The 27,870-nt window shown below is 42.5% G+C and overlaps 1 protein-coding gene across 1 annotated transcript; it reads left to right on the forward strand.

The window, feature by feature from the left end:
- Positions 1–1,734: 1,734 nt before the first annotated feature.
- LOC311529903 (olfactory receptor 6N1-like) lies at positions 1,735–27,777 on the forward strand (the record flags this gene model as incomplete). Its single annotated transcript, XM_084646210.1, is given in 5 exon segments — positions 1,735–2,203; positions 2,206–2,219; positions 2,223–2,434; positions 23,227–23,362; positions 26,812–27,777. Coding segments are annotated over 5 exon segments (1,797 nt in total).
- Positions 27,778–27,870: the final 93 nt, after the last annotated feature.

Below are 27,870 nucleotides of genomic sequence, written 5' to 3' on the forward strand. Positions count from 1 at the left end.
GCTCATGAAACCTTATGCTCAGATAAATTTGTTAGTCTCTAAGGTGCCACAAGTACTCCTTTTCTTTTTGCAAATACAGACTAACACGGCTGCTACTCTGAAACCTCTCCCTATGAAAGTACTTAGTCACCTCTCAGCCTCCCTTTTGATAAACTAAATGGACTGAGCTCTTTGAGTCACTCAGGATTTGTCTATACTTCCAGCTAAATCAGCACAGCTGTGATAAATGCAGCAATATCAATTTAGAGGGTCTGGTGAAGACAAGCTAAGTCGATAGCAGAACCCTCTTCCATCAATGTCTGTACTCCACCTCCCCAAGAGGCATAAGGTAAGTCATTGGGAGAGTGTCTCCTGTCAACATAGCGTGGTGTAGACATCACTGTAAGTTGACCTAAGTTATGTTGACTTCAGTTATGTAACTTATACGTAAGAACATAAGAATGGCCATCCTGGGTCAGGCCAAAAGTCCATCTAGCCCAGTATCCTGTCTTTCAACAGTGGTCAATGCCAGGTGCCCCAGAGGGAATGAACTGAACAGGTAATCATCAAGTGACCCATTCCCTGTCACTCATTCCCAGTTTCTGGCAAACAGAGGCTAGAGACACCATCCCCACCCATCCTGGCTAATAGCCATTGATTGACCTATCCTCCATGCATTTATTTAGTTCTTTTTTGAACCCTGTTATAGTCTTGGCCTGCATAACTTAGGTCAACATACAGCTTTCGTGTAGACAAGCCTCCCTTGAAAGGCATTTTCTCTAATCATTTTTGTGGTTCTTTTCTGAACCCTCTCCAACTTTTTAGTGTATGAACAAGTCAGCTTTGATCATGGTGGGCAACACAGCAGAAATGGGGCTGTGAGAGGGACTTAAATGCGGGTAGAATAGGGGATTTATGGATGAGTTTGCAGAGGTTTACAATACATGGCACGGTGTGAGAATGGGACAAACAGAAGGACTATGAACTGGAGAGCATTGATGGAGTGAAAGGAACTGGAGGCATCAGAAAGCATGACAAGGGAGGATATACAGGGAAAGGCAGAGTTACTTAGAGCTTTCCAACTGGTGCCTAGAACCTGAGCTTTGATACAATATCCAGTGGGAAGCCAATGGATGGATCCAAAGAGTGAAGAGCTGCTAAGCTTGTTACTTCATGAAAATTGGCCCTTTAATGCTGCCCTTTGTTATCTCTCATACTTTTCCGCTTACCCCATGACCTCATAGATCCTTTCATAGCCTACTGTGAGGCACATAAAGGAATTTTGAAGGTCTAAATAAATGTCAACCCATTCTGCTTTATCTACTGTTTCGGTCACACAGTCACGTAATTCTAACAGATAAGTGAAACCCAATTTTCCTTTGCAAAATCTGTGCTGCTTAGACACTATCATATCATGATCCTCTGGGTCTTTTATTAATCTATCTGTAATTATTCTTTCAACCTCTTTATCGGGCTCATATGTTAGGCTTACTGGTCTGTAATTCCCTGGATCACCTCTAAGGACTTTTAAAAATGTAGGGAAAACATTTATTAGCCTCCAGTATAATAACTGATTCTGAGATTCTATCAAACTAAGAGAATGCTGAAGTAAATTTCAAAAGAATTATTTTTTTCTTGAAATTATTCATTTAATTTTTTTATTCAAAAAGAGAAAACTTTCAGCTCTACTCCTCATGTGGAATGATATGAGACACCCTGCAGCTATTCTGTCTCCTTTTCTTGTATATTCCAGTGATGGAGAACCAGACGGAGATAAGCAAGTTCATCCTCCTGGGCCTGACCAATCTCCAGGAGCTGTGGTGCTTCCTCTTCATTCTCTTCCAGATGCTTTACTTGGCCAGCATTCTGGGGAATGGGGCAATCATGGCCATTGTAATGGCTGAACCCCGGCTTCACACCCCCATGTACTTCTTCTTGGGCAACCTCTCCTGTCTGGACATCTTCTACTCAACAGTCACCGTGCCCAAGATGCTGGCTGGTTTCCTCTCAGGGCACCAGACCATCTCCTTCACTGATTGCCTGGCTCAGCTCCATTTCTTCCACTTCCTGGGAAGCAGTGAGGTCATTCTTCTGGCTGTCATGGCCTATGACTACTATGTGGCCATCTGCAACCCGCTTCGCTACATGCTGGTCATGAACCCACAGGTCTGCCTGCTCCTGGCAGCAGCCACCTGGACCACCGGCTTCCTACATGCCCTGCTGCACATGTCATGACCTCCTGACTGCACTTCTGTGGCTGCAACCATGTCCACCACTTTTTCTGTGACATCAAGCCCCTGCTGAGCCTGGCCTGCAGTAGCAACCGCTTCAACCTGAGCCTCCTCAACATCGTCACGGGGACCATCGCTCTGAGTCCCTTCATCATCACGCTCCTCTCCTACCTCTACATCATCTTCTTCCTCTTCCTGAAGGTCCAATCACAATCACAATCAATGTGATTTGGGCACACAACTTCCTTGGGCTCCATTGAAAATCCAAGACATAGACAATTACTCTCAGCCTGTTACACTTCCAAAGTCAATGAACAAATGTGGGAGAACTTTTGCATTTTAATATGGCTACATGTAAACATAAATCTCAGAGCAAAGAATGTAGGCCATGTCTATACGATGGGGGGCAGAATCCTGGGAAGCAGTGACTCTGAAACAGATTTGGTCGGGGGTGGATAATCAGGTGAACCTGAGGTCCCATCAAGATGCTGTGGGCAAAACGGTTAATGTGATCCAGGAATACATAAACAAGGGACTCTCGAGTAGGAGTAGAGAGGTTACTTGACCTCTGCATGTGGCACTGGTGCAACTGCTGCTGGAATTCTGTGAGCAATTCTGGCATCCAGAATTCAAGAAGGATGTTGATAAATTGGGGAGGGGTCAGAGACGAGCCATGAGAATGATCAAAGGATGAGAAAACTTGCCATGTAGTGGTAGACTCAAAGAGCGTAATCTAGTTAGCTTAACAAAGAGAAGGTTAAGGGGTGACTTGATTACAGTCTGCAAGTACCTATATGGGGAGCAAATATTTAATGCTGGGCTTTTCAATTTAGCAGAGAAAGGTAAAACACAATACAATGGCTGGAAACTGAAGTTAGACAAATTCAGACTGGAAAAAATGTCTAAATTTTTAACAGTGAGAGTAATTAACCATTGGAACAATTTACCAAGGACCGTGGTGGATTCTTCATCACTGGTAATTTTTAAATCAAGATTGGATGTTTTTTCTAAAAGATCTGCTCTAGGAATTATTGTGGAGAAATTCTATGGCCTGTGTTCTACAGGAGGTCAGACAAAATGGTCCCTTCTGGCCTTGGAATATGTATATCTATGTACTCCACTCCTTTTAAGTTTACCACTGCCCGCGTTGTGAGATTATTATTTGATGTTATTCTATCAGGGCCAAGCCCGACCTTGTCCATATTCAGAGTTGCATTGGTTTCTATTTAAATTGGTTTGAAATTTATTTAGCAGACCCAGTGTAAAACCATGTGCGGATGTTTTTTATTTGGATTTAAGAGAGGCTAATCTCAATTAGACTTCTGCTCCTAACACCTTAGGTGCTTTGGAAAATCTCACCTGACATTTGTTTTACAAACACACCTTCAGTTAAAACAGTGCATGCTTGTGTGCAGTCAGCGCCTCATTGAAGCCGGTTTTGACTGGAGCTGGTCAAAAGTTTTCCTGTGCAATGTTTTTCCATCAGAAACTGCTGTTTCAGTGACACTGAAACTTTCTGTGATAATGTGCCGAACTTTTTGTTTTGAAAAAATTGGAAAAAAACATTAATCGATTCATAGATTCTGCAGCCAGTAGGGACTTTTTTGTGATAATGTAACCTGACCGCCTGTATAGTACAGGGCATAGAAATTGAACCTGACAAGGTTCAAACGTTCCATTGTCAGAATTGAAAATTTCAATATTTTGTTTCGAAATGAAATATTTAATGAGTAACTAATCCCTGGGTGAATGGTTAGAAAATGTAACACCTGATGTGTCACTTTCAGTGGCTTTCTTTAGCAGACTTCCCCAGAAAGCGATGGTCCCTATGGATTGAGCAATTGATCATTCGATAATAACCTGTCTGTCTATGTGTTTTAGTTTCGTATATAGCACCTATCGGTGTGTTATTGAAATGCTTCTCACATCAATTTTATAGTGGTAATCATAGGCACCGACTTACTCAGATCCTGGGGGGTGCTCAACCCCCACTCCACCCCTTCCTCCAAGTTCCCTCCTCACCACACTTCTTCCCATCCCAGGCCACACCGCCACTCCACCCCTTTCTCCAAGCCCCCACCCTGCCCCACCTCTTCCTTCCCTTAGAATCATAGAATCATAGAATATCAGGGTTGGAAGGGACCTCAGGAGGTCATCTAGTCCAACCCCCTGCTCAAAGCAGGACCAATCCCCAATTTTTGACCCAAATGGCCCCCTCAAGGATTGAACCCACAACCCTGGGTTTAGCAGGCCAATGCTCAAACCACTGAGCTATCCCTCCCCCCAAAAACAACTGTCAAACAGAATGGCCCCGTCAAGGATTGAACTCAAAACCCTGGGTTTAGCAGACCAATGCTCAACCCACTAAGCTATCCCTCCCTCTAAACCCACTAAGCTATCCCTCCCTTCTCCTCCTCCTCCCTCCCAAGACCCTCTGCACACTGCTAAACAGCTGATCTGTGGGCAGGAGGTGCTGCGGGGAGGAAGAGGTGCTGATCTGGGGGGATGCCACAATTTTTTCTGTGGGTGCTCCAGCCCCAGAGCACCCTTGGAGTCACTGCCTATGGTGCTAATCTTGAAATCCTTCCTTGAACAGAAGTTCTAACATGCCTGATTCTCCCCTCACCCATCCTGGTGTAAATCAGGAGTGACTCCATGAGAGTCTATGAGTCTGATTCCCCTCTCACTTACTCTAATTCTCCAATAACGCTACTGGAGTCAAGGGAGCTGATTCCCAACTCATGGCCCCTAGTGTGAAGCAGGAGTAACTCCATTGGAGTTAATGCACTTACACTAGTTGTGAGGGAAGAGTCTGACTCATTTGGGCTACAGAGAATGTTTAGCACAAAATCAAATAACAGGAGGCAGAGGACACTGTTGGGTATAAATAATACATCTCAGTGGTGTAAAGACACGGGGGAAATTTTGTTCTCAACTATACTGGTGTAAATCTGGAGTAAGTTCCTTAATGTCAATCTATGTAAGGCACCTCTATTGCCTGTTATCCACTGTAGGTGCCGAAAGGCTTTTAACAATCCCACTAGGTGCCTTAATACCTTTAAAAAACCAACCCCAGGTGACTTGTTTATTATCACATAGGGAGTTTATAGCAGAGGAAAGATCTGAACCTTGGTCTCCTGAAAAGTCTTAACCACTAGCCTGCAATTCCTGTGTGCTTAGAGTAGTCTGGAGTTACCAGTATATCTGAGAGTGAGATGTGGTCTATTGTGTGATGAGATAATTTAAATCATTAAAGAGAGAAGGTGGGTCAGGTAATATCTTTTATTGGACCAACTTCGATTGGTGAAAGAGACATAGAGCTCTTCTTCTGATATTATGGGACCAACATGGCTACAACAACTCTGCAAATGTTAAAGTATTCAGACACACAAGCCAACAGCAGTAGAGTGAAGGCAAACTTAAAGGGTGTTCTTAATAAAGTGAGTGTGTAGAGGTATTTAGCAAAGAGGTGGAGTGATAACTGGTAGAGTTGGTCAGAAAATGGGATTTTCCCGTTCAAAGCTACCTTTCTTTTCAAAATTTAAGCTAATTAGAGAAAACTATATAAGCAATGGTCAAAGCAATGGTCAAAGCTGAAACAACACATTTGGAAATTATCAAAACAAAATCTTTCAACAGACACAAATGGAAAGTTTTTTGCAGATTTTCTGTTCAGGAACATTTCTGAGATTGGTCAGTTTGGATGAGCTATTGCCAGCAGGAGAGTGAGTTTGTGCATGTGTGTGTGTCCCTGGGAAAAAAGAAAGGGGGGGGGGGGTGAGAAAGCCTGGATTTGTGCTGGACATGGCCCACCTTGATTACCATGCACATTGTAGGGAGAGTGGTCACTTTGGATGAGCTATTACCAGCAGGAGAGTGAGTTTGTGTGTGTATGGGGGTGGGGGGGGTGTAAGAAAACCAGGATTTGTGCTGGAAATGGCCCACCTTGATTATCATGCACACTGTAGGGAGAGTGGTCACTTTGGATGAGCTATTACCAGCAGGATTGTGAGTTTGTGTGTGTGTTTTTTGGAGGGGGGTGAGGGGGTGAGAGAACCTGGATTTTTGCAGGAAATGGCCCAACTTGATTATCATGCACATTGTGTAGAGAGTTGTCACTTTGGATGGGCTATTACCAGCAGGAGAGTGAGTTTGTGTGTGGGGGGGGTGGAGGGTGAGAAAACCTGGATTTGTGCTGGAAATGGCCCTACTTGATGATCACTTTAGATAAACTATTACCAGCAGGACAGTGGGGTGGGAGGAGGTATTGTTTCATGATCTCTGTGTGTATATAAAGTCTGCTGCAGTTTCCACGGTATGCATCCGATGAAGTGAACTGTAGCTCACGAAAGCTCATGCTCAAATAAATTGGTTAGTTTCTAAGGTGCCACAAGTACTCCTTTTCTTTTTGCGAATACAGACTAACACGGCTGTTACTCTGAAACCTGAGATTTCTACTGTTCATCCCAGTTCTGGATGGGAACATTTTTTCCATAACTTGAAAAGTTTAGTGCAATGGGAAAACCATTTCCTGCATACCTCTGTAGTGGACTGCTAGTGTGGTCCAGGGAACCGAGCATTAGGTTAGGGGATAGTGTGTATGTCTACTCTGCAACGAAAACCACACAGCACCAAGTCTTAGAGTCTGGGACAATTGATGAGAACTCGCAGAGCTTGGGCTGTAGAACAAAACAGTTCAGTGTAGACATTCCCAGCTGGTCTAGAGCCCAGTCTCCAAGACCCTTACCCCTCAACAGGATTCAGAGATTGGGCTCCAGCCCAAGACTGAATGTCTACACTCCCACAGCCTGAGCCCCATGAATCTGAGTCAACTGAACAAGGCTCTCAGACTCAGCACCACCGACTTTGCAGTGTAGATGTAACCTGAGGCTCTAGTCCCATCTCTGTCAATGACTAAGGCAGCAGTTTTCAGACTTCATTGCAACCCGCTTCTGACAACAAAAATGACTACATTACCCCCGGAGGAGACATGTGGCCAGAGCTGGAGCCAGAGCCGGATCCCTGCTGCCCTGGGCAGATAACGGGGGTTGAAGCCCAAACTCTGCCATCCTGAGCTGTTTCTACACCAGAGTTATACTGCTTTAGCAATACTGATATAAACCAGCACACACATCCACCCCAGTGTGGATGCAGTTATGCTGTACAATGGTGCTCTATATCAGTATCACTTATTACCCCCTGGGAAGGGCAATAAGCTATGTCTCCGTGCCTCTATAGATCACAACTGAGAATGCCAAATTCAGGACAAATTGATGAGAAATAGGGCAGATTACCCCAAACTTGTGGTTTTACTCTCATTAGATTATACCAAGCCAGCAACAAAAGTGAACTTCTGTCTCACCACACTCGTTAACAAGAAGTCAAAAATGCAGTCTCCTTACATAGTCCAACCCTTGGCTCACCACCCAGCCACTGGACTTTATGATGCGTGGTTGCTGAAAACCAATTTTATCAGATATAGGGTGCTTCCAATCCCAAGAGATCAGCTACTTAGCCAGGTCAATATATAACTCCGATTTTACCTAATAATCATGCGGATGCCAATCCTTTTAGTAACCAAAAAATATTTCATTTATTATATTTAATAATATAAAAAAAGAAAGAAAAAAAGGTTGTTATTGAATGGTGAAATGATCATATACTTACAAGTGATTTTCACAGGATTACAGCACTAATGGAATAAACTACTAGTTTACAAAAGTCTCTCTGGAATCACTCAAACAGATTGGGGGTCATGAGACGTTCTTTAGATCTTCCTTGGTAGAAATCTGGCCCAGGGAAATGAAGCAGGAAATAAAGAGAAAATGGAGATGTCTCAGGTGTTTGTTCATATCCTCTGCCATGTGAGTGGAAAATTACTGTTCCTGTCATAAATATAAAGGGAAGGGTAAACCCCTTTGAAATCCCTCCTGGCCAGGGGAAAGCTCCTCTCACCTGTAAAGGGTTAAGAAGCTAAAGGTAACCTTGCTGGCACCCGACCAAAATGACCAATGAGGAGACAAGATACTTTCAAAAGCTGGGAGGAGGGAGAGAAACAAAGGGTCTGTGTCTGTCTATATGCTGGTCTTTGTCGGGGATAGACCAGGAATGGAGTCTTAGAACTTTTAGTAAGTAATCTAGCTAGGTATGTGTTAGATTATGATTTCTTTAAATGGCTGAGAAAAGAATTGTGCTGAATAGAATAACTATCTCTGTCTGTGTATCTTTTTTGTAACTTAAGGTTTTGCCTAGAGGGGTTCTCTATGTTTTTGAATCTAATTACCCTGTAAGATATCTACCATCCTGATTTTACAGGGGGGATTTCTTTATTTCTATTTACTTCTATTTTTATTAAAAGTCTTCTTGTAAGAAACTGAATGCTTTTTCATTGTTCTCAGATCCAAGGGTTTGGGTCTGTGGTCACCTATGCAAATTGGTGAGGCTTTTTATCCAACATTTCCCAGGAAAGGGGGGGTGCAAGTGTTGGGAGGATTGTTCATTGTTCTTAAGATCCAACGGTCTGGGTCTGTAGTCACCTAGGCAAATTGGTGAGGCTTTTTACCAAACCTTGTCCAGGAAGTGGGGTGCAAGGTTTTGGGAAGTATTTTGGGGGGAAGGACGCGTCCAAACAGCTCTTCCCCAGTAACCAGTATTAGTTTGGTGGTGGTAGCGGCCAGTCCAAGGACAACGGGTGGAATATTTTGTACCTTGGGGAAGTTTTGACCTAAGCTGGTAAAGATAAGCTTAGGACGTTTTTCATGCAGGTCCCCACATCTGTACCCTAGAGTTCAGAGTGGGGGAGGAACCTTGAGAGTTCCAAACACAGACATCAGCCCCTGTTTTTGGAAAGGTTTCAGAGTAACAGCCGTGTTAGTCTGTATTCGCAAAAAAGAAAAGGAGTACTTGTGGCACCTTAGAGACTAACCAATTTATTTGAGCATGAGCTTTCGTGAAAGCTTTTTGGAAAGTTACTGGAGCAAGATGGTGTCCAGGGTCACATGAGCATATCACATGTCCTTACATAGTTGGCTGAATCACAGGGGGTGGTCACTGGTGGTCAGTGTCTAAAGCATCCTCACGGAGAGCTATCTGGGTGGAATGAGTTTCTTCTATGACCCATTGTTAGAGTGAAGTGTCCTCAATGGAAAATCAACACATAGCTGTCTGGCCTTGCTATGAATCTATTTTTGAGGTGTCACCAAAGAACAGACACATCTGAGATACAAATACATAGTCAATATTCATTACTTTAGCTATAAAGATGACACATAGATTTAACCAGGATAATAATATTTTATGAATTGTAACTTTTCCATTCAGACCTTACATCAGTTTGTATGTATGTGATGAAATCAATTTTTACTAATAAAATTCAAATCATTCTGAGCCTAAATATAAATGATTGTCGTTGCCAGACGCCTAAGATTGGTAGAATGGAAAGAGTTTAGAGGAAAATTGTCTTGTCCTCGACTGAGTCACTTTGTCTAATACATGCATTTGATATCACTTTGGGTGAAATTCCCCAAGCTGGGGATTTTCAGTTAAAACACCCAACTCCTAATGCATCACAATGGAGTAAAGTGCCTAACTCCCTTAGGCCCTTTGGAAACTCCATCCCTTGGGCAGAGAGACAGCACAATTCCAATTATTATTATTGCTATATGACAATAGGCATATGAACATAGGCCAATTTCTGATCATCATCAATAAGACTATAAAAGTAAACTATTGTTGTAATATGTGCCCAATTTATTAATAATAATGACAATAGGTTTGTGTTTGTATTGTGATTGTTCCCCTTGCTTTCACCTAATGAATTAAGCAGGCATGCTAACAGAGATTTGTCTCTCTGCTGTCTTTTGCTAGTTGGGAACCCTGCTGTGAAAGAATAAAATCAGAAGCCTTTTTTTTCTGGGTGTTTCATTAGGTGAAGGATTTTCTTGGCCCTAAGCCCAGTCAGTGCCCTGGGTCCACAGGGACTTTTTAGAGCTTGGTTAAAAATTGCCTCCCTGCTAATTAAGGTAGGAAGTCACGGCAAGGAAACGGTGTAGCTTTGCATGTCCTGTAGGGTCTCATTAGACTAGATGAATGGGGTTCTTACCAGCTGGGCATCCCAGAGGCAAAGCTGGGAGCATCTTTGATGTGTCTGTAGCTGCAATGACTGACACTCCTGTCGCTTGTCATTTCACATCTAATCAACCTCTCACTGTGGGTCCCACATCCCTGGCCAGAGCCCGTAATTGAATTATGTGTGAAACCACCCTCCCCTTGTGCATCCCCTGTGATTTGAGTCGAGCTGGGTCATTCACAGCATTTTCAATGTACACAAGTACCGGGAAAGCCCCTTGGGAAGCTCTGCAACTGAACTAGCAGCTGAGAATTGCTGGGCAGGAATGGTCACAGTGAAAACCACTGGGATGGTGGCAGATTGAGCCAAAGAGCAATATTTTATTATGATAATTTATGGTTTGTATCATGGTAGCACCTGCAGCCGCAGCCCACCTCAGGACTTTGTAAGGGCTCGGGAAACTGGAAGCTAACAAGTGCAATTTACAGAAGCACCTATGTGATTTAGGAGCATAAGGGACAGTTTTTAAAGGCATACAAGTGGGAGTTAGGGGCTTGGGCACTATTGAATATCCCTCTGGACACCCAGCTGCTTTTTTAGGCACCTAAATATCGCTATGGGCCTCATAGATTCATAAACTTTAAGTCCAGAAGGAACCATCAGGATCATCTAGTCTGATCTCCTACCCATTGCAGGCCACAGAACCTCACCCACCCACTCCTCTCATAGACCCCTAACCTCCGTCTGAGATACTGAAGACCTCAAATAATGATTTAAAGACTTCAAGTTTCAGAGAATTCACCATTTACACTAGTTTAAACCAGCAAGTTACTCGTGCACCATTCTGCAGAGGAAGGTGGAAGCCCCCAGGGGCTCTGCCAGTCTGACCTGGGGGAAATTCCTTCCTAGTCCCAAATAAGATGGTCAGTTAGTTTTTTTTTGGCCCCTACTGCTCTCCTTGGAAGTCTGTTCCAAACTTCATTCCTCTGGTGGATAGAAACCTTGATCTAATTTCAAGTCTAAACGTGTTGATGTCCAGTTTATATCCATTTGTTCTTGTGTACACATTGGGGCTTAACTTAAATAACTCCTCTCCCTCCCTGATATTTTTCCTCTGATGTATTTATAGAGAGCAATCATATCTCTCCTCAGTCTTCTTTTAGTTAGGGTAAACAAGCCACGCTCTTTGAGCCTCCTCTCGCAAGGTAGGTTTTCCATTCCTCTGATCACCCTAGTAACCCTTCTCTGCACCTGTTCCAGTCTGAATTAATCTTTCTCAAACATGGGAGACCAGAATTGCTCAGTATTCCAGATGAGGTCTCATCAGCGCCTTGTATAATATATTAACACTTTTCTGTCTCTACTGGAAATGTCTTTCCTGATGCATCCTAGGACTGCATTAGCCCTTTTTCACAGCTGCATCACATTGGTGGCTCATAGTCATCCTGTGATCAACCAATATACCCAGGTCTTTCTCCTCCTCTGCCACTTCCAACGGATACGTCCCCAGTTTATAGCAAAAAATATTGTTGTTAGTTCCTAAATGCATGAACTTGCACTTTGCACTATTAAATTTCATTCCATTTCTATTAATTCCAGTTTACAGGGATGCCCAGATCAGTAATAAAAAATGTCAAATAAAATTGGTCCCAAGACCGATCCCTGAGGAACTCCACTAGTAACCTCCTTCAACCCTGATAGTTCACCTTTTGGTATGACCCATTGTAGTCTCCCCTTTAACCAGTTCTTTATCCACCTTTCAATTTTCATATTAATCCCCATCTTCTCCAATTTAACTAATAATTTCCCAGGTGGAACTGTATCAAATGCCTTACTGAAAGCCAGGTAGATTAGATCTACTACATTTCCTTTGTCTAAAAAATCCGTTATCTTCTCAAAGAAGGAGATCAGTTTGGTCCAGCGTGATCAACTTTTTGTAAAACTGTGTTGCATTTTATCCCAATTACTGTTCACCTCTATGTTCTTAACTGCTTTGTCTTCCAAAATTTGTTCCAAGACCTTGCATACAATTGAGGTCAAACTAAAAGGTCTGCAGTTTGCTGGATCACTTTTTTCCCTTTCTTAAAAATAGGACCTATATTAGCAATTCTCCAGTCATAGGGTACGACCCCTGAAGTTTACAGATTCATTGATCTTTTGGGTTTCTTTGAGAATCCCAGCCAGAGAGATTGAAAACACCACAACTGTACAGGGCTCAATCCTGCAAGGTGCTGGGAATTGCCCTTAAATGCTCCCAATTCCCACTGAGAACTCAGATGTCCCTGAGATTTGAGGACATTTCCTATAGAAATTAGGTGCCCATCTCCCATTGAATCTTTAGAGTATTAATTTTTCAAGGCAATTTTCTATGGAAAAAAGACACTTTTCATGAAATATTTCCTTGAAAATCTAATTTTCTGTTCAAAAGAAGTTTCAGCAGAATTTTTTTGACCAGCCCATATATAATGTAATGAATTATTAGAGAAGGCCAAACTTTCTCAAGAGAAAGAAATAGTGAAACAATAAAATAGAAAATAAGGTTAAAAGCAGAGTAAGTGAAAGTCCACTTCTTCTCAGTGCATCCTTAACTGAGGATGTTATACAGGCCAGTGGCTTAAAAAGATGGTAAAAATATATTTGGTGGTGAGAATGAATGGGAATAGCACCTGAAGTGAACCAAACTGGCGTATTTAGCGCTATCAACCAATGTGATTATCAAATGATGGTCAGGATTTTTTTCTTTCTTTCTGGTATATAGCAGAGATAGACCTGATACAAAATAATAAAACACATTGGTTCAATTTTGACTTTTTAAAGTTTTATTATATATAATTTTACTTTTATTTTTGTATTCGAATTTGTGATATTTTATTTTTATGTTATTTTAATTGCATTGTGTAGTATTTTACATTATATTCCACTACAAGTTATGATATAACATAAAATTCATTTCTAAACAAAAGAAGATATTTCAAATAAAAAAATCAAAATGTTCCATCCTAATAAAGTGAAAATGGAATATTTCAACCATAGTGAATTGCATCTTTATTTGTTTGTTTATTTGGTTTACTTTATGTTTTTGAACAAAGTTGTGTCAAAAACATAGAATCATAGGACTGGAAGGGACCTTGAGAGGTCATCTAGTCCAGTCCACTGCACTCAAGGCAGGACTAAGTATTATCTAGTCCATCCCTGACAGGTGTTTGTCTAAGCTGCTCTTAAAAATCTCCAGTGATGGAGACTCCACAACTTCCCTAGGCATCTATTCCAGTGCTTAACCACCCTGTCAGTTAGGAAATTTTTCCTAGTGTCCAACCTAAACCTCCCTTGCTGCAGTTTAAGCCCATTGCTTCTTGTCCTATCCTCAGAAGTTAAGAAGAACAATTTTTCTCCCTCCTCCTTGTAACAACCTCTTATGTACTTGAAAACTGTTATCATGTCCCCTCTCAATCTTCTTGGAGAGCTGGAACTCCAGCAACTAAAGGAAGTTACTAGATCACAGGCCCTGGTTCTCATGGGAGACTTCAATCACCCTGAAATCTGCTGGGAGAGCACTACGACGGTGCAAGACAATCCAGGAAGTTTTTGGAAAGTGTAGGGGACAACTTCCTGGTGCAATGCTGGAGGAACCAACTAGGGGCAGAGCTCTTCTTGACCTGCTGCTCACAAACCGGGAAGAATTAGTAGGAGAAGCAAAATTGGATGGGTACCTGGGAGGCAGTGACCATGAGATGGTCAAGTTCAGGATCCTCACACAAGGAAGAAAGGAGAGCAGCAGAATACGGACCCTGGACTTCAGAAAAGCAGACTTTGACTCCCTCAAGGAACTGATGGGCAGGATCCCCTGGGAGAATAACATGAGGGGGAAAGGAGTCCAGGAGAGCTGGCTGTATTTTAAAGGTTACAGGGACAAACCCTCCCGAACTGCAGAAAGAATAGTAAATATGGCAGGCAACCAGTTTGGCTTAACAGTGAAATCCTTGCTGATCTTAAACACAAAAAAGAAGCTTACAAGAAGTGGAAGATTGGACAAATGAGCAGGGAAGAGTATAAAAATATTGCTCGGGGATGTAGGAGTGAAATCAGGAAGGCCAAATTGCACCTGGAGATCAGGAAGGCCAAATCGCATCTGGAGTTGCAGCTAGCAAGAGATATTAAGAGTAACAAGAAGGGTTTCTTCAGGTATGTTGGCAACAAGAAGAAAGCCAAGGAAAGTTTGGGCCCCTAACTGAATGAGGGAGGCAACCTAGTGACAGAGGATGTGGAAAAAGCTAATGTACTCAATGCTTTTTTTGCCTCTGTCTTCACGAACAAGGTCAGCTCCCAGACTGCTGCACTGGGCAGCACAGCATGGGGAGGAGGTGGCCAGCCCTCTGTGGAGAAAGAGGTGATTATGGACTATTTAGAAAAGCTGGACGTGCACAAGTCTATGGGGCCGGACGCGTTGCATCCGAGAGTGCTAAAGGAATTGGCGGCTGTGATTGCAGAGCCATTGGCCATTATCTTTGAAAACTCATGGCAAACGGGGGAGGTCCCGGATGACTGGAAAAAGGCTAATGTAGTGCCAATCTTTAAAAAAGGGAAGAAGGAGGATCCTGGGAACTACAGGCCAGTCAGCCTCACCTCAGTCCCCGGAAAAATCATGGAGCAGGTCCTCAAGGAATTCATTCTGAAGCACTTAGAGGAGAGGAAAGTGATCAGAAACAGTCAGCATGGATTCACCAAGGGCAAGTCATGCCTGACTAATCTAATTGCCTTCTATGATAAGATAACTGGCTCTGTGGATGAGGGGAAAGCAGTGGATATATTGTTTCTTGACTTTAGCAAAGCTAAAGTCTTCCTGATTTCATTCCTACATGCCCGAGCAATAATATTATACTCTTCCCTGGTCAGTTGTCCTATCTTCCTTGATGTTAGCAAAGCTTTTCACACAGTCTCCAACAGTATTCTTGCCAGCAACTTAAAGAAGTACAGGATGGATGAATGGACTATAAGGTGGATAGAAAGTTGGCTAGATTGTCGGGCTCAACAAGTAGTGATCAATGGCTCCATGTCTAGTTGGCAGCCGGTATCAAGTGGAGTGCCCCAAGGGTCAGTCCTGGGGCCAGTTTTGTTCAATATCTTCATAAATGATCTGGAGAATGGTGTGGATTGCACCCTCAGCAAGTCTGCAGATGACACTAAACTGGGAGGAGAGGTAGTTACGCTGAAGGGAAGGGATAGGATCCAGAGGGACCTAGACAAATTGGAGGATTGGGCCAAAAGAAATCTGATGAGGTTCAACAAGGACAAGTGCAGAGTCCTGCACTTAGGACGGAAGAATCCCATGCACCGCTACAGACTAGGGACCAAATGGCTCGGCAGCAGTTCTGCAGAAAAGGACCTAGGGGTGACAGTGGATATGAAGCTGGATATGAGTCAACAGTGTGCCCTTGTTGCCAAGAAGGCCAATGGCATTTTGGGCTCTATAAGTAGGGGCATAGCCAGCACATAGAGGGATGTAATCGTTCCCCTCTATTTGACATTGGTGAGGCCTCATCTGGAGTACTGTGTCTAGTTTTGGGCCCCACACTACAAGAAGGATGTGAAAAAGTTGGAAAGCATCCAGCGGAGGGGAACAAAAATGATTAGGGGTCTGGAACACAGGACTTATGAGGAGAGGCTGAGGGAACTGGGATTGTTTAGTCTGTAGAAGAGAAGAATGAGGGGGGATTTGATAGCTGCTTTCAACTACTTGAAAGGGGGTTCCAAAGGGGATGGATCAAGACTGTTCACAGTGGTAGCAGATGACAGAACAAGGAGTAATGGTCTCAAGTTGCAGTGAGGGAGATTTAGGTTGGATATTAGGAAAAACTTTTTCACTAGGAGGGTGGTGAAGCACTGGAATGCGTTACCTAGCGAGGTGGTGGAATCTCCTTCCTTCCTTCTAGAATTCTATGATTCTATGATTGGAGTACACTGGTCGACCGGAGAGTGCTCTGCTGTCAATTTAGTGGGTCTTCATTAGACCCCCTAAATCACACAGGACATGACATTTTTCACAGTCCTCATCAATGTAGCTAGGTCAACCTAATTTTTAGGTGTAGCCCAGGCTTGAGTGTGTAATCTTGGGAAAGTTCTTTCCCCTCCCAGTGCCTCTGCTCCTCCTCCCACCCTGTGTCTGCCTTGTCTATTTGGACTGTGAGTTCTTTGGGGTAGGGGCTGTCTCTCACTGTTTGTATGTACGGTACTTAGTACAATGGAGCCCCAATCCCAGGTAGGGCTTCTAGGCATGACTATAATATACAATTTGTAATATAAAATAATCCAATGATTGGGGTCTGGAACACATGACTTATGAGGAGAGGCTGAGGGAACTGGGATTTTTAGTCTGCGGAAGAGAAGAATGAGGGAGGATTTGATAGCTGCTTTCAACTACCTGAGAGGTGGTTCCAGAGAGGATGGTTCTAGACTATTCTCAGTGGTGGAAGAGGACAGGACAAGGAGTAATGGTCTGAAGTTGCAGTGGGGGAGGTTTAGGTTGGATATTAGGAAAAACTTTTTCACTAGGAGGGTGGTGAAACACTGGAATGCGTTGCCTAGGGAGGTGGTGGAATCAGACTTGACAAAGCCCTGGCTGGGATGATTTAATTGGGGATGGGTCCTACTTTTGAGCAGGGGGTTGGACTAGATGACCTCCTGAGGTCCCTTCCAACCCTGATATTCTATGATTCTATGATTCTATGATTCAATCCCCCTCCCCCATTGAACCCCTTAACGTCTTGTTCAGAGTTACATAACACTTAAGAGTTATGAACAACCTCCATTCCCGAGGTGTCTGTAACTCTGAAATTCTACTGTATATAATAATAATTGTGTTGGCCAGGCAGAATTTTCCCCGTATGACTTTCTTGAGAAGAAACAGAACCTCAATAAATGACAAGACAAGCTATATTTTCATTGTCTTCCCATGCTATTTTTAAAATGACCATTTTATCTCAGCATTGAAAAGCCTCTAAAATACACATGGAACATGGTGGCTTTTTTTGAAAGGCATGCACTGATTCAGATGAGGGGGTTGATGGCAGTAGTCAGGACCACGTGAAAGGGAGGGAAGACTTTATTCAGCTCTCTCCAAGTGTCAGCTGTTGGTGACAGATACACAACGATCAAGGTCCCTTAGAAGATGGTCACCACAATCAGGTGAGAGGAGCAGGTGGAGAAATCCTTTTTCCTCCCGGTGGTGGTCTTGATTCTCAGGATGCTGATGATGGTATAAACGTAGGAGGCCACTGATAGCAGAAATGGGGTAATGTCCCTACAGACACCAACACAAAGGTAACCAGCCTGACCTGGTGTGTATCACTACAGGAGAGTTTTAACATGGCCAATAGGTCATTGCAGCATTGCAACATTTTCATCAAAGATCTGGAAGAAAATACAAAATCATTGCTGATAAAATTTATAGAAGACACAAAGGTTAGCAGAGTGGTAAATCAAGATGAGGAAAAACGCAGTCACACAGAGTGATCTGAAGCTTTTAGTAAGTTGGGCCTAGACAAACTGAATATATTTTAAAAGAGAAAAAGGCAAAGTTTTCCAGTATGGAATCCCAGACATATGTACAGAATGGGAGACTCTATCCAGGAAAAAAGGAGTGAGAAGGATTTAGAGGTCATAGTGGACAAAGAACTGAACAAAATGCAGTGCAATGATATGAAAAACAGGGCTAATGTGATCCTTGCATGTATAAACAGGGGAGTAATGAGGAGGTGAGGATTTTATTTGCATATACGGCATTGGCTGAGACTGGTACTGGAATACTGCATCCAGTTTTGCATCCTTCGAAAGCATCATGAAAAAATGGGAGGGTGCAAGAAAGAAAGAAAGAAAGAAAGAAAAACTCACACACACACAAATGATCCAAGGGTTGGAGAATATGCCCAACAGTGAGAGAGCTAGATAATTCAATCAAGATTGAGAGGGGAGTCGATCACAGGGAGAAATTACATTACATTCACTGGGAGAAAATACTGAGTATGAAAGTGTTCTTTAATCTAGTGGAGAAAGGCGTAACAAGAACCAATGGCTGGAAACTGAAGCCAGAAAAATCCAGATTAGAAATTAGGCACACTTTCTGATGTTGATTAATCAGTGGAACAAACTACCAAGGAAGAGTGAGATTCTTCATCTCTTGATGTCTTCAGATCAAGACTGAATTCTTGTCCAGAAGGTGCTTTAGTCAACATATTAGGCTTGGAGAATGGGGTACTTGGGTGAAATTTAATGGCAGGCCCTTTCAAAGTTTCTAAGAAGGCCTCGATATCATCGCCTGCCTTGTAGGTGGGGAACTTACTGGGCTGGGAAGTGGTACCTGGAGAAGGATTGCTAGGGTTTGTTGGTATATTCTGCGGAGCCCTTTCCTTCTCCATCTCCAGTTCATGCATCCTCTCTTTTTCCTTCTCCTCCAGTTCTTTTTCCTTTGCCTGCATAGCTCTCCTGTGAGCAGCCGCTTGGTGTTGTTCTGTCTCTTTCGCTGCCTCCCTTTCTTTGTCCTTTGCCTCCATTTCTTTGTCCTTTGCCTCCATTTCCATCCGCATGAGTTCTATCTGTCTTTCATGTTCCTTTTATTTTTCCTGAGCCTCGAATCTGGCTAATTCCAGCTTTTGTTGAGCTGTGGAGTCTGTCATCCTAACCTCTCTGTTTTTAACTAACTTTACACCCAAGAGTTAGACAGAAAACCAAAACAAAAAAAAAAGACTTGGCTTGTAAAATTTTGCTGTGCTGAATATGATACCTATATTCTCTGATAGTGATTGCAGAGAAATCCTAAAAAAAAAAAAAAAACTACAGAATCCTTAAAAAAAATCCTTAAAAAAAAAAAACCCTAACACCTTTGTCTCCAGGCAAATAGGCAGAAAACCCCTCTAGTTACTTTTAGGTAAAAGAAAAACTTCAGGTCTGTGAAGACTTGTGAATTTCCTTGCAGGAGGTTAACTACTCTGCCTTTAGGTAGAAAAAAACTGCAATTCAGAAAAGATAATTCCCTTTTATCTCTGCTCTGGCCCCGAAGCAAAGCAAAAAAAACCACCTTTCCAACTATTTCCAGTTGGAGAGCTGCTTTCTAGCAGCCCAAAGGATTTTAAAAATTTCCTTTTAAAATCTGTTTTTCTGGTTCAAAAAAATCTTAAATTGATCTCAAATTGATTTCAGGTTAATCCCACCACTCTGCCACCATGTCAAGGTTCCTTCTCCACTCTGAACTCTAGGGTACAGATGTGGGGACCTGCATGAAAACCTCCTAAGCTTACTTTTACCAGCTTAGGTTAAAACTTCCCCAAGGTACAAACTATTTTACCCTTTGCCCTTGGACTTCCACTGCCACCACCAAACTTTATCTGGGTTCCTGAAAAAATGACATTTTTTTCCAGCCTCCGTCCCTAACCCCAAAGCCCCATACTGATCCATAGAGTATATGACTTTTACAGCCCATACTGCAATTTGTCCACATCCTTTCTGTAGTGGGGGGCCGAAAACTGGATGCAGTACTCCAGATGTGGCCTCACCAGTGCTGAATAGAGGTTATACATCTAGGACAAAGAAAAACTGGTCATACTTGCAGGATGGGGGACTTATACTGGAAAGAAGTGACTCTGCTTATCAAAAAGAAACCCTGACAATCCTTTTTTTTTTAGCTCCCCCAACCAAAAAAAATTTTTTTTCTCAAAATAAAATATATTTAGGGTTTTCCAGATGAAAATATTAGGGGTTTGGTTGAAAACCAAGACATTTCAGCTGAAAACAAAAGTTGTGTTTGGACTGAAAATGTTTGGTTTTCAGATTTTTCAGTTAAGAGGGTTTTTTTGTTTCTTTCTTTGTTTGTTATTTGGTAGTTATGGGGTTTTTTGCAAGCAAAAAAGGGATTTCTGTGTTTTTTGTCAATCCAAGATAACACAAGATTTCTGTGTTTTTTGTCAATCCAAATTTTGCATCTTAATATGGCTTGATAGAATTATAAATGCTGAGTTTCATGTCATTTTAAACTTAGAGATTTTAGCTGAGATTTTCAAAGCTGCCTTGCTGATATGGATACTCAAATCCCATTAAATCTAATGGGAATTGGGGGCCCATTCTCCTAGGCAGCTTGGAAACCCTCAAATTTTAAGGATCAAAGGTTTGCACTGTACTTTTAGGATTGCTGCTTTAATATATGTTCATTGAGACCTAGTCCTAAATATTCCAACCACCCTTGTGGCTGGCACATCCAGAACTGAACAGGGAGTGTTAAGGGCTAAATATATGAACCAGTACAGAATGAGCTAAAAAGCCAAACCTTTGTAAGTATGGGCTGTAAAAGTCATATACTCTATGAATTAGCACGGGGCTTCGGGGTTAGGGACGGAGGCTGGTAATATACACTCATGAGTGGGTCATACCAACACATACATATGAGTAACTTTTCTCAGTTACATAGAATCATAGAATCATAGAATCATAGAATATTAGGGTTGGAAGGGACCCCAGAAGGTCATCTAGTCCAACCCCCTGCTCAAAGCAGGACCAATTCCCAGTTAAATCATCCCAGCCAGGGCTTTGTCAAGCCTGACCTTAACAACCTCTAAGGAAGGAGATTCTACCACCTCCCTAGGTAACTCATTCCAGTGTTTCACCACCCTCTTAGTGAAAAAGTTTTTCCTAATATCCAATCTAAACCTCCCCCACTGCAACTTGAGACCATTACTCCTCGTTCTGTCATCTGCTACCATTGAGAACAGTCTAGAGCCATCCTCTTTGGAACCCCCTTTCAGGTAGTTGAAAGCAGCTATCAAATCCCCCCTCATTCTTCTCTTCTGCAGGCTAAACAATCCCAGCTCCCTCAGCCTCTCCTCATAAGTCATGTGTTCCAGTCCTCTAATAATTTTCGTTGCCCTTCGCTGGACTCTCTCCAATTTATCCACATCCTTCTTGAAGTGTGGGGCCCAAAACTGGACACAGTACTCTAGATGAGGCCTCACCAATGTTTAATAGAGGGGAACGATCACGTCCCTCGATCTGCTCGCTATGCCCCTACTTATACATCCCAAAATGCCATTGGCCTTCTTGGCAACAAGAGCACACTGCTGACTCATATCCAGCTTCTCGTCCACTGTCACCCCTAGGTCCTTTTCCGCAGAACTGCTGCCTAGCCATTTGGTCCCTAGTCTGTAGCTGTGCATTGGGTTCTTCCGTCCTAAGTGCAGGACCCTGCACTTATCCTTATTGAACCTCATCAGATTCCTTTTGGCCCAATCTTCCAATTGGTCTAGGTCCTTCTGTATCCTATCCCTCCCCTCCAGCGTATCTACCACTCCTCCCAGTTTAGTATCATCCGCAAATTTGCTGAGAGTGCAATCCACACCATCCTCCAGATCATTTATGAAGATATTGAATAAAACCGGCCCCAGGACCGACCCTTGGGGCACTCCACTTGATACCGGCTGCCAACTAGACATGGAGCCATTGATCATAGTCTATTGAAAGTGCTTGTAAGCCTGAGTCCATAGGCTGTAAAGAATCTCTGCAGAGCTCGACATAGAGATGATGTTGATAACTTAACAGCACCTTGACATTTAAATTGAGATCCACAAAATTCACTACATGAGCTCTAAAAGTGTTTGTGATTTTGGTCAGTCTGAGTTTGCATGTTCCTGTGACTAAATAAAGTCACAAATATTGAGTTTCCTGCAGGGTTAAATGTACAGATTTTAGCTGGGATTTTTAGAGATGCCCACATGATGTGGTTGGAACTGTATGTTCGTATCTTCTGGGCAACTTTGAAACTTTGAAAATATGAGCCTTTAAATGACTCGATAATGCCAAAAGTTTGTAGAAGTAATGCTGTGCACACTTTATAGAGCCTGGGACAAGGAGTCAGAAAACCTGGGCTCCTTTTCTAACGCTACCACTGACTTTTAGCACTGTCACTTCCCTGCTATGTGACTCAGTTTCCACTCCCACCTTTAATCCATTTAGATTGTACTCTCAGCACGGCAGGATCTGTTTTTTACTATGTGCACGCACAGGACTTAGCACAATGGGGCCCTGGTCTCAGCTGAGATCTCTTGGCATTAAACCAATAACAACAGAAATATAGAAACCATACTGAGATAACATACTTTGCCTTTGATCAGTGGACAAGGGTTGTATGAGAGATTCAGAGCCCTTTAAGGTATGGGACGTCCATTCCCCTTCCTTCTAATGGAAATTAGGCATCTAACTCCCTTGGGCAACTCTGAAAATCTCAACCTGAATGTTACTGTGAAAAGATAATCCCCCCCACCTCCCACAAAACTGGGATTGGGTCAGCTGACATGCATTGCTCCCACAATTTCAAAATGTTTCATTTCAATTTTGACCTTTTTATTTTTTGCAATAAGTTAAAATAAATTTCAATGTGAAATGCAAAAATGCAAATGTGGCTGCAACAATAATTGGAAGCTTTTCATTTAGGAAATGTTGAGATGAGGATTTTTGTGGATGAGGACAAGCTCAGTCATTTTGGATTCCCAACACAAGGAAATGTGTCAAAACTTTCTCTTCTGAAAGAACAGTGTCAGTGTTGATAAACTGGCATTTTCCAGTGGAAAACAAAAGTTTTTAAAAAAGAGTCTGGACCATCTCTATATCTAACGATAAATAAAATGGCTGATTTTTTCAAAAGAACAAAAGGGAGGACTGTGTTCAAATCCCACATGGAAACCCCTGCCATTGTTATTGCCGCCATCAGCTAAAATGTCAAGGGAGGTTTCCCCTTCTCCCACAACGAATAAATAAGGAATTAGGAGAGACGCTGACATTCAATAGACGGATAGAAGGCAAAATGAATGCAGCTGGGTAGCAGAACTGACACATATAGTCAAGCATAGGCAAAACTCCTTATTGAACGATCTCACCTGAACATAGTCGCTGACTCCATGGGTGCTCCTCCAGAGGAAGCCGGCACCCATGCATCATAATGATGAGGAGGAGGATGGAAGATAGACAGCAGAACCCATATCCTGGTGTCAATACTATGAGTGAAGAGTTCACATCAGAGATTTTGGCTGGTAATACCTCCTTCTTAAAGGTAAACCAATTTACAGATTTATGGAATTTAAGGACAGAAAGAACCATTATGGTCATCTAGTCTGACCTCCTGCATAATACGGGCAAGATAATTTCAGCCAGTGATTCTTGCATAGAATGACAACTTCTGGTTGAAATTAGGGCATACCTTTAAGAAACATATTCAGTCATGACTTTTATAACTTTAAGTGACAGAGACTATATCACATCCCTTTGTAAGTAGTTCCAGTTTTCTATCCTCTTTAGGGAAGATAAAAGATTTGATAGATCATCTTGCGGAATCCTTTGTTTCCACTGCAACATTTGCCCCTCTAAGTTGGAAACCACTATAGACTCTGATTCAGGAAGGTACTTAAACATATGCATAACTTTAAGCTTATGAGCAATCCCATGTAAGTTAATCGGACTGCTCCTGTGCTAAAAGCTAAGTGCAAGTTGAGTATCTTCTTGAATTGGGGTCATAATACTTTAGACAGAAAGGAGTCATAACCTTTTTTTTGACATTTCCTTCACCAGGGAGTAGCAGATGTAAATCACTGTGTTGATTTAGAGTCAGTATTAGCAAGAGGGAAAGTAGAAGGGGTTTCATAGGAATGTCTTCCTCCATTATTGGTTTGGAACTGAATTCCATTGAGCGTTTGAAGTCAGGATGAAGAAAGAGTCAGAGGTTAGAAATATGGGTAGAAAAGGAGAAAACAAAATTCAGCCTGGGAAGATGCAGGCAATTCATAGAGGGAAAGCCAAACTGAATATGTATTGAATTGGAGGGTCTCATAAATATAAAGGGAGGGTAAACACCTTTAAAATCCCTCCTGACCAGAGGAAAAAGCCTTTCACCAGTAAAGGGTTAAGAAGCTAGGATAACCTCGCTGGCACCTGACCAAAATGACCTATGAGGAGACAGAATACTTTCAGAGCTGGAGGAGGTGGGGAGGAGAAACAAAGGTTCTCTCTGTCTGTGTGATGCTTTTGCCGGGGACAGAACAGGAATGGAGTCTTAGAACTTAGTAAGTAATCTAGCTAGAGATGCGTTAGATTCTGTTTTGTTTATAAAAAGAAAAGGAGTACTTGTGGCACCTTAGAGACTAACCAATTTATTTGAGCATAAGCTTTCGTGAGCTACAGCTCACTTCATCGGATGCATACTGTGGAAACTGCAGAAGACATTATATACACAGAGACCATGAAACAATACCTCCTCCCACCCCACTCTCCTGCTGGTAATAGCTTATCTAAAGTGATCACTCTCCTTACAATGTGTATGATAATCAAGTTGGGCCATTTCCAGCACAAATCCAGGTTTTCTCACCCTCCGCCCCCCCCCCCCCCAAACTCACTCTCCTGCTGGTAATAGCCCATCCAAAGTGACCACTCTCTTTACAATAAGAAAAGGAGGACTTGTGGCACCTTAGAGACTAACCAATTTATTAGAGCATGAGCTTTCGTGAGCTACAGCTCACTTCCTCAGATGCATATCGTGGAAACTGCAGCAGGCTTTATATATACACAGAGAATATGAAACAATACCTATTCCCACCCCACTGTCCTGCTGGTAATAGCTTATCTAAAGTGATTTCCAGCACAAATCCAGGTTTTCTCACCCTCCACCCCCCACACAAATTCACTCTCCTGCTGGTGATAGCCCATCCAAAGTGACAACTCTTTACACAATGTGCATGACAATCAAGCTGGGCTATTTCCTGCATAAATCCAGGTTCTCACATCCCCCCCCACCCCCATACACACACAAACTCACTCTCCTGCTGGTAATAGCTCATCCAAACTGACCACTCTTCAAGTTAAAATCCAAGTTAAACCAGAACATCTGGGGGGGGGGTAGGAAAAAACAAGAGGAAACAGGCTACCTTGCATAATGACTTAGCCACTCCCAGTCTCTATTTAAGCCTAAATTAATAGTATCCAATTTGCAAATGAATTCCAATTCAGCAGTTTCTCGCTGGAGTCTGGATTTGAAGTTTTTTTGTTTTATTATTTATTGTTTATTACTTATGATTATCATACACATTGTAAAGAGAGTGGTCACTTTGGATGGGCTATTACCAGCGGGAGAGTGAGTTTGTGTGTGGGGGGGTGGAGGGTGAGAAAACCTGGATTTGTGCTGGAAATGGCCCAACTTGATTATCATACTCATTGTAAGGAGAGTGATCACTTTAGATAAGCTATTACCAGCAGGAGAGTGGGGCGGGAGGAGGTATTGTTTCATGGTCTCTGTGTATATAATGTCTTCTGCAGTTTCCACAGTATGCATCCGATGAAGTGAGCTGTAGCTCACGAAAGCTTATGCTCAAATAAATTGGTTAGTCTCTAAGGTGCCACAAGTACTCCTTTTCTTTTTGCGAATACAGACTAACACGGCTGTTACTCTGAAACCTGTTTTGTTTATATGGCTGATAAAACAGCTGTGCTGAATGGAATGTAGATTTCTGTCTGTGTGTCTTTTTGGAACTTAAGGTTTTGCCTAGAGGGATTCTCTATGTTTTGAATCTGACTACCCTGTAAGGTATTTACCTCCTGATTTTACAGAGGTGATTCTTTTACTTTTTCTTCAATTAAAATTCTTCTTTGAAGAACCTGATTGCTTTTTCCTTGTTCTTAAGATCCAAGGGTTTGGGTCTGTGGTCACCTATGCAAATTGGTGAGGATTTTTATCAAGCTTTCCCCAGGAAAAGGGGTGTAGGGTTTGGGGAGGATTTTGGGGGGAAAGACATTTCCAGGCGTGCTCTTTCCCTGTTTTATATTTGTTAGACGCTTGGTGGTGGCAGCAATAAAGTCCAGAGACAAAAGGTAAAATAGTTTGTACCTTGGGAAAGTTTTAGCCTAAGCTGGTAAAAATAAGCTTAATGGTTTTTTCATGCAGGTCCCCACATCTGTACCCTAGAGTTCAGAGTGGGGAAGGAACCTTGACAGAGGGCAAAACCTGGAAAGCGGTAATAATGAAAGATATCTATCTATGTTCATCTGCCTCACTATACTTCACTTCCAACAATTACTCTCTCTCTCTGCTCATTCATTCTTGAGTGTGTGTCACTTTGTCTCTCTCTTTGTCAGTCTGCCTATCCATTCTTCTGTCCATCAATCTCAATCTATCTCTGTTTGTCTGACTTCCCATTCTTTGATTCAAACAAGCTCTCTCTCTCTCTCACATGATCATTGCTGCGGTGTCTGAGTGCTTTATCAAAGGACAAAAAAGTGGACATGCATTTTCAGTATAATCGAGTTACCAATAAAGCCAGTAATGGTTTTTGTAGAGACACTGAGCCTCCATATGATTGCCGTAAGGAGAGATCTGAGTGAAAACTCCACAAGAAAAAATAAAAATAAAATTTGGAACACATGTAAACCAGTTTTGTATAAAACTGATCTCCTTGCAATACTAGTTGATACTTAGTTAATACTAAACATACTATAAAGTTTCTTTTCTTCCCCCAGCTTCACTTCCAGACCCATGCAGAAGCTGGAAATCAAACGCCCATCACAAAATTAATCCTGCTGGGATTTGGGGATCTCCCTGAACTACAGATTCTTCTCTTCCTGCTGTTCCTAGTGATCTACTTTGTGACAATGTCTGGGAACATCCTCATTGTTGTTCTAATTGTGGCTAATCAACACCTGCACACCCCCATGTACTTCTTCCTGGGGAACCTGTCCTGCTTGGAGATCGGCTATACCTCCACCATCCTGCCCAGGATGCTGGCCAGTCTCCTGACAGGGGACAGAACCATTTCTGTTAGCGGGTGCATCATGCAATTTAATTGGTTCAGCTCCCTGGTAGCTGTAGAATGTGCTCTCCTAGCAGTGATGTCTTATGATCGGTACTTAGCAATATGTAAACCCCTGCACTATGCAATGCAGATGAATGTCAGCTTGTGCCTCCAGATGGCATCTTTGTCTTGGATTAGTGGCTTTCTGGCTAGCACTGTCACAACATCTTTGTTAGCACAGTCCACTTTCTGCGGCCCAAATGAAATTGATCATTTCTTCTGTGATTTCACCCCTCTGATCAAACTCTGCTGCAGTGACACCAGCCAGATGGAACTTGTGACCTGCATACTTGCCTCCATCTTCACTCTTCCCACATTCCTATTAACTGTGACATCCTACATTTCTATCATCGCCTCTATCCTGAGAATCCCTTCCACCACCAAGAGGCAAAAGGCCTTTTCCACCTGCTCTTCTCACCTCATTTTGGTGACAATTTTCTATGGAACACTAATGATTGTCTACATGCTACCAGATCGTGCTACAGTGGGAAACCTGAACAAAGTATTCTCTATCTTCTACACAGTCCTGACTCCCATGGTCAACCCCCTCATCTACAGCCTGAGAAACAAGGAGGTGAACAGGGCCCTGAGGAAAGCTCTGGTAAATGTGTGCCTTTCCCACAAAAATCAGTAAAGGCAAACTCGATTTGCTAACATTTGCATGAAATGGAGGTACATAAGAATGGCCATACTGGGTCAGACCCAAGGTCCATCTAACCCAGTATCC

Source organism: Lepidochelys olivacea, assembly GCF_965140295.1.
Source record: "Lepidochelys olivacea isolate rLepOli2 genome assembly, chromosome: 13".
NCBI lineage: Eukaryota > Metazoa > Chordata > Testudines > Cheloniidae > Lepidochelys > Lepidochelys olivacea.